General features: G+C 44.7%; 1 protein-coding gene across 1 annotated transcript in view; it reads left to right on the plus strand.

The window, feature by feature from the left end:
• Window positions 1-1038, plus strand: part of LOC119087622 — a 34676-nt gene extending 33638 nt beyond the window's left edge. Inside the window, exon 7 of the mRNA XM_037203803.1 lies at window positions 235-1038. Coding sequence (XP_037059698.1) covers window positions 235-315 — 81 coding nt within the window. The 3' untranslated portion in view covers window positions 316-1038. The remainder of the gene's footprint in view (window positions 1-234) is intronic.
• The last annotated feature ends 10077 nt before the right edge of the window (window positions 1039-11115 follow it).

Raw genomic sequence — 11115 nt, forward strand, 5'->3', positions numbered from 1 at the left:
AGAGGAAGGTTAAAGAAGACAAGAACAAGAAGTGGGTGATTTGATCCAAGCATGTTACATACACATATAAAAATAGAATGAAAGTTGGTGTTTTATACACTTAGTATACACTAATAACTTCTTGATGTTGAACACTGTTTTATAGTAAGGAATACCCAGAACTAGAAGAAGCAGAAACACTTGCCACTGTTCACAGTGTAAACACAGCTTCAACCTCTCTTGTCTTCTTTTCAGAGATGGAGTCAAGGCCTCTGGTACTGGGCCCTCTGTGAATCATCTCACAGCATGGAGAGCCTGCTCCTGTCCCTGGAGTAGAAAGCTGCTCTTAACCAAAAATGCCGCTAACAGCTTCCTAACAGCTGGGATTAACGATCAGAAAGATAAGATCTCACTGCCTACAGCAAACAGAATCACCAATTACTCTTTGTTGTCAAGTGATGTATAAGCTATAAAAATAGGCTAAGCCATTCTGAGACTGTGCCCTGCTTACACAACTGTCTAGGTAGAATAAATTAATGAGGGTATGTTTGGGGAGAGGTGCATGTTTTAATCAAGCCATTTCTCTCCAACTCCCACATATATGCATCTACTTGTACCCTTGACTACTTCCAAAACATGTTAAAGAAAAGAAACTAAAGATGAATACATGTTCTGACTGATTCGCCTGCTGGAAATTTCTTCATTTAATTTTTGGAGAATACTGCATTGGCAAAATATTCCAACAGTACAAAGAAGTGGCCATGGAAAATAATCCTCTCTACTACCCTGTCCCCCAGGCTACAACACTTTTAATAAAGCATCTTAGCTCTAACAGAGAGCTTCTTAGAGTCAGGTCAAGACCAACAGCCAGTGAGTCAGAGAAGGAACTGGGTTTTAAAAAAGGGGAGCTGTGTGAGCTGCCCTCGAGCAGCACAAAGTCTCTCTCGAATTATCAGCATCAGAGCTTCAGAACCAGGTGACTCACACCTTCAACCTGCTCTACAGAGTGAAACCCTGTCTCAGAAACACACAGCAAAAAATGACTTTTAGAATTCCTTTAGAATTATCCTTACTTATAAAATTACCACTTTAGAGAGATAATTATTTTAAGTACGAAAATTATTCAGAAAAAAAATGTGTTCTAGAAACAACACTGTGTTTAAGTAACTACTCGGGATCATTTCTCCATTTTCATTATTTATACTTACATACAACTGGGGATGAGAAGTGATCTCATGGGGTGCCTACAAAAGGCTGCCATGAATGGAATTTATGATCACTGAATGTTGCATACATGCAATCAGAAACACAATCAAGAGAACTCAGAGAAAGGCTCCTCTCTTCTTGAAACTTTTAAATATATAGAACTTTACATGCAGACACATTATACAGCAGTTTATTTTATTATAGTATGTGCACTATGAGTTTTATTGTATGTAAACTATAGCTCAACAAAATGGAAATGCATTTTAAAATAAAACAAGAACTTATTCTGGGAACCGATGTTTGGGCACTAGCCCAGAAATGCAAACCCCAGCTCTGCAAAATCCCAAGAATTGCCAGTGTCAGCCTCTGCCAACAGTGGTAGCCAGGATAACACGTGTTCATTGACAGTCTTCACACCTAATGAATCCAGGCTTGTTTTTAACAATTTGAATTACAAGCATAACTTTATTTTGTTTTGGTTTGGGTTGGGTTGGGTTTTTGTTTTTTTTATTGAGGCTTTTTGTTGTTGTTTTGTTTGTTCATTTGTTTGTTTTTGCTATGGATCAAACTCAGGGCCATGGGCATAGAAGGAAGACACACTCCACCACTCAGCTGTACCCTTAGGAAGCATCTTTCCATGGTACCAACTGAATGTTATTTAAAATTCTATTTTGCTAACACAAACTTTTTGTGTTTCAGCAAAACAATCTTTTCCTGTACATGGTTTTAATTCATTTTCTAAAGCACAAGCTTAACACTACAACAAACTTGAGGAAGAAAGTTGGTGGGGGCTGCAGAAATTAAGGCAGGCTTCCTCCATTGGGGAAAATGTACAGGGGAGGTGTGCTTGGAAAAGTCAAGCTATGAAGAGTTACAGAAGATTATCCTTCTATCTCCTTAACCTCCCTTGGATTTTCCAATAATTCCTCCTGTACCAACCCCACACATCAAGAGAGTGGCCTGTGAGGGGTGCACAGCCTGGGTGGGAGTCCAGGACGCAGCTCTTGCTCAGTTTCTGCACAGGCAGCAGGTTGGCAGCAATCACTGTGAGGGCCCTGGTGGCAGCCCGTGATGGACTGCAGCTGTGCTCAGATCTGAGCGAGCCCTGCTGTAGCTTCAGAATGGCCAGCGTTTGAAGTTTGATCCATTTTCCCCCAGGAAAACTTTCATGTTCCCTAAAAACAACCTCCTCTGACCCCTGATGACCTGTCAGTAGATGTCCATGGGAAAACCATTTGCCTGAAGGGCTTGTTGGGGTGAGGAGGCTTCAGGCAGGCAGAACTGTACCCCAACCTAGCCAGCATATTCAGCTATGGGTGGCTTTATGCACTTAGAAGAACAAAGCTAAGAGCTTGGCAGTGAGCTGATGTAGCACACACTCAAAATTACAACACATCTTCACTGAGAGACAATGTCCTCTGACCACTCCATAACATAACTACACTTTCAGCTTTGCTGGTTAACAGCCCCGGCCGGCTGTTGTCCCAGAGTCAAATGGTAGAGAAACACTCGAAATGCAAACATACCAAGAGACCTAAGGGATTTGCTAGGGGGACACCACGGTGGGTTTTATGGGGCATGTGTTATCCAGCACTAGGAGCCCTAAGCACCTCAGTACAAAGGCCCTTTAGGCCATGCATGACTAGTACAGTGAGGCTCTCTGGTCGATGAGCACATGAGCATGCGCCGAACACCCCCAAAGGAACCAGGAAGAACCCATGAGTTCCGGTGGTGTTCAGCCTAGCTTTTTGAAGAACCATGGCAATAACTCCCAAAGAGGATGGATTGCTCTGAAATGAAGACAGAGATAAAAGCTTTTAGGGACAGGGACTGATGAGGCCACACACATCTCCCCAAGATCCCACTCACTCTGCTGTGGGCACAGAAATCCCTACCCAGCCTGTTCAGGAGGCCTTTGATGTGCTGGACTGGAGCACCCCCTTCTGGCTTGAGGTACACAAAACTCTGAGGCCACTGAATCCCTTGAAAGAGAGACTATCTAAAATGTCACCATTTAACTCTGTCACAGCCATCATTACATTGGCATTAACCTCTTTAAAATTTTATTTGGCATTTCTCATTCACACATTTCCCACACTTCCATTTTTAATGTTAATAATATTGTTTTAGGTTCTTCAAAGAAATCAGAAATAAGAGGCAGCTATCAACCCATCAGCAAAGACTACTCTTTTTTTTTATCAAGAGATCTTCTATTCATTTTGCATATCAACCTCTGATTCCCCTGTCCTCCCTCCTCCCACCCCCCCCCGCCTTTTCCCCCAACCCACTCCCCATTCCACCTCCTCCAAGGCAAGGTCTCCCATGGGGAGTCAGCAGAGCCTGGCACATTCAGCTGAGGCAAGTCCAAGCCCCTCCTCCACATACACAATGGAGTACTACTCAGCAGAGAAAAACAATGACATCATGAGGTTCACAGACAACTACTCTTAACATTGTTTGGTATGTATCGTTTTTTACATAGTTGAGATCATGCTCTGCAGCAGTCATTTTCCATCTACTTCCAGTCTCATTCCTCTGCCCTGGTCCCCATCCTCACTAGAATGGGCCATGGGAGGCATTGGCAAGTTTAAAGAGTCAAGGGTCAAGCCAGGACATTCGCTCACCCCCTCTGCCTGGGGGAGGAATTTTCCACTAGCCGTGACTCTTGCTCCCACCAAGTGCATAACTTCGAGGCTGTAAGACAACCTCTTGCAACCCTGATGTTGCTCAGCTCTGGGTCCCTTCAGTTTAATGATGGGTTCTCTGCTCCTTGTCCCTATGAAGTAGGTCCCACAATGACATTGTTTGAAATGCCCTGAGTGGCTAATTTACCTGCTCACATCAAGATCAATCTGTATAATATCCACTCAAAATTATCCCATATGGGTCACTAAATAAAGTTCTTTATGGATTCTTTTTGTTGTTGTTTTGTTTGAGACAGGGTCTTACGTAGCCCAGATTGGCCAGCGATGACCTTAAACTTCTGATCCTCCTGCCTCCACCTCCTGAGTGCTGGAATTAAAGGCCTGTGGTAGTGGAGGTCAAACCTAGGAGCACTCTAGGCAGACACTCTACCAGCTGAGCTACATCCCCAGTGAACAAACGCCATCTTAAAGACTGAATAGTATAACATCACATCTTGATTCACATCATTTAGGTTTCCGTATTTGCTAAAATATAGCATTGGGATGAATGTCTGCACACCTCAGTTTCCACCCCCTTCACTGTATTTGCACAGGCTGTTTCCTGCAAGTAACTGCAAACGAGTGGGACATTTTCTGTTTCTTGGCACTTAGTACCAAAAATCTCCAGCAAGAAAGGCTAGAAAGAGCTTGCAACCCCAGCGAGCTGGGAAAGCTCCTCTCCACGGCCCTCCACAGCTCGGATTAGATTATTGATGTTGAGACAGTAAGGGCATGCTGCTGCTGCTGCTGCTCCTCTGCCGCTGCTGTTTAATTGAGGTGTTTTGTGTTCGATGTTAGCGAGGCAGAACATTTTTCAGGTGTTTCCTCTTTGGTAAACTATCCTGTCTCTTGCTATTGAGTTCTCACTCTTAGAGGTTAAGGTATCAGATTCTTAGGCACACAGACGCTGGCTGTGGCGGCATTAAGTAAAAGGGAATTGTTCAAAGGATAGCACAGGATTCTAAGTGCCAGAAAACGGGGTTCAAAAATTAGGAAGACTCAATAAAGCCTGGCAACAGCCAGGCTCCTGCCCTAAAACAGACTTTAAAGCATGGCACGGCTGACTGTGCTGTCCTGGATGGGGTGATTGGCATCCCTGAGCCTTGCACTGGCCAAATACCCAGTAAACCATCCCTATGTCTTTGTCATTCCCAGACGACGAGGAGACTGCATTAACGCCTTCTCTCATGGGCGAGTAGAGTCTGTTTCTCCAGCTCCTTACTGTGAGGTACAATAATAGGTGTATGCTGTATGCTTTCTGAGAAAGGTCTGTGGCTTCCATAAGACCTTCCGTGCTGATTGGATAAGTGTTCCCCAAAGGCCAATGTGTTAAAGATTTGGACACTAGCCTATGGTACTGTTGTAAGGTGGAAGAACCTATGAGAACTGAAGTCTAGTGGGTCTAGTGGGTACGCCCTTGTAGGGAACACTGACTGGGACATGAGCCCTCTCCTCCCTCCACTTCCTGGCCACCACGAAGTACACAGCTTCTCTAGTCTTGTGTTCCTGACAGGACGTACCGTTTTGCCACAGGCCCCAAAACAACCAGGACCAGATGACCAAGGACTGAATCCTCTGAACCCTCCAGACAAAACAAACCTTTGCTTCTATGCTGATTATCTGAGGTGATTCGTCACAGTGATAGAAAGCCAACATAACTCCTTCGAGTTCATCTACTCCATGTCGTGAGGAGGCCCAAGAAGGCCCACGGCGAGCAGGGGGCCCAGGCAATGCCCAGAGTCCAGTACTGGTTCAAGTACTCCAGAGCTGAAACCTCACACACCAGTCACTGTTCCATTTGCAGGACTGTGAGCAAACAGAAGTTGGCAGTGTTCTAAGCTACTGCATTTGAGGTGCTCTGAGGCATTGGGACAGAGCTGAGATACTCCCTTAGGATTCAAGCCCTAAGCAGGAGCAGCTAATCGGCCAAGCCTGGGCCTGTGTGACATCTCTGGAAAAAAAGACCCATACATAAGAAGAGTCCCTAGCAGGAGGACATCTCTCACAATCCAGCATTTTGTGCCTTGAAAACAGAAAGTTACAAAAAGCTAGGACACCCTCCCTGAACCACTGCCTGCCTGCCTGGAGCAAGCATAGGTTAAAAAAAAAAATAATCAGGAAGAAAGGAGAATTTCAATGGTGTAAGTTTATACATGATATACGCTCCATATGTGCATACACACAAATATACCAAAGACAGCAAAAATATGAAAAGCCATACATGCAAGTTCCCAGGGCTTCTATATTCACAATATATAAAAGTAGAAAAAAAACTAACTGTTTAACAACTAGTAAAAAAGATATACATACAAGAGAATTTTATTTAACAATAAAAAGTAAGTGCTGATGATACATGCCAAAACATGGGTAACTCTAAGAGTGTGCTCCAGAGGCCCCCAGAGGACTGGGAATTTTGCTGTTTAAAAGGATCACAGAGGATGAGGCTTCTACAAGCAGACAGGACAAGTCTCACTAGATGACAGGAAAACCATCTCAGACAGTGATGTCCTGCTCTTGTTAAGACCGTTTTCATTTTGTAAGCATACTGCACATTTCCACAGAAGCTGGATTCTCATGAGCTGAGTGGTATGTGCATACCTACCACAGAAATCCTACCTCCTTGGACCAACATCATGGCATGCCCACGAGAGCCAGCATCTGGGGACTAAGAGCCAGCTAGAGACCCTGGTATGGTTTCCTGTTTGGTTTTTATACCACCCATCCACCTCCTCTGAAATCAACAGAGGGAGATGTGATTTACTTTTTATGGTAAGAGCTCTGAAGTGTTGCATTTAATATTAGGGTTTTTTTTTTTTTTTTTTTTTTTTTTTTTTTTTTTTTTTGGTTTTTCGAGACAGGGTTTCTCTGTGTAGCTTTGCGGCTTCCTGGAGCTCACTTGGTAGCCCAGGCTGGCCTCGAACTCACAGAGATCCGCCTGGCTCTGCCTCCTGAGTGCTGGGATTAAAGGCGTGCGCCACCAACGCCCGGCAATATTAGTTTTTTTAATGCACGATTCTAGTCGAATGTGGAAGAGAGAAAAGGGGGAGTTCATGGTTTTAATCCACTCACTTAGAACCCGGTGTCTTCTCTAGCATTTCTGAGGGGTCCACCACATTCTTATTTCTCCCCTTCCATGCCAGTGTTGAGGCAGGGAGAATGACTAAGCACACTTTTTCCTAACAAGCTGCTTTGTTTTGATATTTCTGGGTAAGTTCAAGGAAGCATTCTGCATGTGGTATCTAGTCTGGCACACTTCACCATCTCATTACAAACAGGCAGACTTACTGTATCTCTGGCATCCTTAAACACAGAAGGGAAGAGAGCCTCTCCTGACTTAGACACTATGGCAATGCAAATTTTCATCTGGGTTTGGCAGATCTTTGGGCCTAATTCTGTGAGCATACCTTAGCCCTGGGTGATGACATCTTTGTGTTAGTGCCCCAGTTAATTCCAAAGCTGTTGTCAAAGTGTAAACCAGCCTGTGACAGTTTTCTGTACATGTTAAAGAACTTGACTATTGAGTTTTCATGACGATTATATAAGGACATCAGATAGAGATGGTTGTCTCTCCTGGACCATGTCAATGACCTTTACGATGTACTTTGGTTCCACACTACAGGTGATTTGTCCCCATAATCCTTTGGCACTTTTCAAGTACTTTGTGTGTGTGTGTGTGTGTGTGTGTGTGTGTGTGTGTGTGAGTGTGTGTGTGTGTTGTTGTTGTTGCTGTTGTTGTTACAGTTTTCCCTTTTGCATTGGATTGCTTAACAGCTGTAATTTCAACTAGATCTGAAAGGTGTGGCCAGTCCAGGACAAAACCTAAAGTAAAAATATGTATTTTGAAGATGCAATATAAAAAGAATGTAAAATACTGTTTTGTTAAAAATAGTAGTTTAGAGATTTAGGATTAACTATTTTGAAATTGGCTTCACCCCTCTTTTTAGTGTGGTGACTAGAACATTTTAAATCGCGTGACCAACATTTCTACCAGGCAATGCTGCCGTGACTCTGTTGCAGCCCTGGCACTCAGTCCGTATGAGAGCTTGCCCTGTGAATGCCACTTACAGGTTTGCAAAGGAGGGGGAGTGCATCCTCAGCACTGAGGAACATGGGCCAAGTACAACCAAACTCAGAGATCAGATCTTGGGACCATCAGGACTCATCAGTGAGAGCAGACTGGCCTCAGTCTCCATGAAGACCAACTTCTGAAATAAAATGAGAATTAACACACTCGCCTCTTTGAAACTCAAGTTGAGATGCCAAACCATCCCCTCAGAAGGCAGTTCTGTCATCAGGGGACATTGTGAGTCTGACTGCCACTGGGATAAGCCTGACAAGAGATGCCACCAGCCAGGAATTCAGTTCCCTGACACAGCTACTTCTTGCCCACCTTGTGGCTGAGCCAAAGCTCTCAGTGACCCACCGTAACAGAAGGGGGTTTCAACCTGAATTTATTGTATTCATCAACCTGCCTAACAACTGTCCAGTAAACAATGGAGTCACCTCTGCAAAGAAGACCTCTCCTTCCTTCCCTGGACTGGGCCTCCACCCAACCCCAGCCAATCATTGTTTTCTCTCTCAAAGCATGGCTGCATGTTTACCTGCTGAGACCTACTTGTGTTCAATTCATTGCTAAGCTATACTGGAGTGTTTTGCAATTCTGTGATTCAACTCAGTTACTAAAAAAAACCCAATGACACTGAACCTGTCAAAACATCATCTGATTACTGGGTTAGTGGAGTGAAGGCTGATGCAATCCTAAATCTGGCTGCATCAGCTGCTACGTGTGACAGGAAGTAAGCAGTCAGGCATCTCGGCACGAGAAGTTGTTGCAGCCCCAAGGAAGTCTGGAGGCTGAAGCTGTAACATGGGGTTTCTGAGACCCCAAGTCATCCACGCCAGTGCCCAGTTCATGGCAAGTGCACAATGCCAGTTAATCACAGGTGTGAAGAACTGCTAAGCCAAGGCTCAGGCCCTCTGGATCTCAAGAAAGAAATGCTGTCTGAGCTAGCACAACTGGCTGGCTCTCCGTCAGGCCTTGGGGTGGCTACCAGTCAGCCTGACACCCACACCTAAGCCGTGGAACCCTTCTGGTGAGCATAAACAAACCCAGTGGCCATTAGACAAGGCCACTCTTCAATCTTGACAAGAAAAGCCAGACTCCTCCACAATCATATCTGAACACAGGTAAAACAGGAACACCACCAAAGTCATAAAAAGGACCAGACAGCCCTATCCTGGCTAATCATGGCTGCTTTCCTACAAGGCCCCAGCTCTAGCCTCTCTCCATTCTTCTTCCCATGTAAGAAAGAATGTTCAGATGCCTTCCCAAAGAATCGCTCCTGCTTTCTACCAGCACTTGGTCCCGGGCAAAGCCTCCATCTTTACTAACTGTGACCAAGCACAAACACAGATCTTCTCAGACTTAACACCAAGACATCCCAAAAGCTGCCCACAGCAAGCTCCCCTCCATGCAATGGGTCCATCACTTGCCTGTGGCTAAAAGGAACTCACAATCCCCTTTCCTGGGCTGTGCCTACAGTGGCCAATGGCCCATTTCATAGAGAAAACTCCAAAGAGAGGAACACAGAGGAGATGGGGAGAAACAGCGGTTGTTGAGTGTTGCTTCTGTGACAGATGACAAGTGACGCTCTTTCTCCAACTAGGTTCACACAATGTTCTAGTCCCCTTCTTCCAAAAAAAAGCTCAACAATACAGAAATAAACAAGAGTAGCCATGAGCTCACACCAGCACACACATGTGCACACAACCATTCACTAACTTCAGGCCTTTAACAAATGTGACTCATTACAACTGACAAGACAGAATCAAGGGACATAAGTTAGGCAAAACCCTACAACTACCCAGAAGCACAAGCGAGGCCAGGAACCAGAGAAGTCTGCTCAGCTTTCCAGGGTGTAATTTGAACCAGGTACTTAAACTGAGCCTCACTCTCTCAGTCTGAAAATTCAGGCACACTCAAAGGAGTTGCGGGATGGCAGGTCAAAGTTCCAGAACACTGTCTGGCACACAGGACAAGTTCAAAGAGGAAATAGCTGCTTTCCTTCCTCACTTTGAGTCCTAGCTGAAGCCCAAACTGAGTCAACTCTACCCAAGTCCCCGTGATTGTCCTTGCATGCCTCCCAGAATGGTGGCATGGCAGCCTACCTTGATGACAAACCTTTCCCAGAAGTCACTCAAGGCCTAGAGATGACTCGGGGGTTAGAGTACACACTGTTCTGCCATTGCAGAGGACCCCAGTTCCATTCCCAACACCCACACCAGGCAGCTTACAACCACCTGTAATTCCAGGCCAGTTTCCAAAAGCCTCTTCTCACCTCTGTGGGAATCTACATTCATGTGTACATACTCACACACAAACACAGACATAATTTTTGTTTTATTTTTTGACAGAGTCTATGTAGCTCTGACTGTCCTGGAACTCACTCTATAGACCGGGCTGAGCTCAAACTCACAGAGATCTGCCTGCCTCTGCCTCCCAAGTGCTGAGATTAAGGGTGTGTCACCACATCTGTCTACATAAATATAGCTTACATATATTATATATGTATGTATAAAGATATGTACTACTGGCCCAAGATAGAGCACAAGAGACTGGCTTGCCTTCTTCAGTGAATCACTTGCAAGGTCACATTTAATAATGTAGTGGCAATTGTTTCATTTTAATTGAATCAAAATTTACCTCTAAATTGCTCTATCTCTCCTACCAGGTGTTTTGTTTTTCTCTGAGAGAAGAAAAACCTCACATTAACATTCAAAAGCCCTAGTTTGGTCACATGTGCCAAAGCCTGTGAAGCCAACAGGAAATTTACATGTGACACAGAGCAAACAGGTGTTTCTGAAACCCAACTAATCTTGTTTACCTTTATCCATGAGTTAAATCCACACCACACAAACTGGCTTGTTTTGAAACCTACTCTATCAAATTTCTCGGCTCGTTCTGCACAAAGGCTGTTGATGAGCAATTAAAAATAATGCACTCCTAACCCAGCCTTCATAACAGCACCTGAGGCAGCTATCTGTAGAGAGCACTTTCTGAGTAAAAAAAACAGAATTCAGCATGGGGGAAATGCCTTTGTTGAGACATGGCTCCCCTGTGTAGCCTGGCTATCCTGGAACTCACTCTGTAGACCAGGCTAGCCTAGAACTAAGAGAGCCACCTGCCTCTGCTGGGATTCAAGGTGTGTGCCACCACAGGAGGCTGGAAAATGCCCACTTAGGGCTC

The sequence above is a fragment of the Peromyscus leucopus genome, chromosome 3, assembly GCF_004664715.2.
Source record: "Peromyscus leucopus breed LL Stock chromosome 3, UCI_PerLeu_2.1, whole genome shotgun sequence".
NCBI lineage: Eukaryota > Metazoa > Chordata > Mammalia > Rodentia > Cricetidae > Peromyscus > Peromyscus leucopus.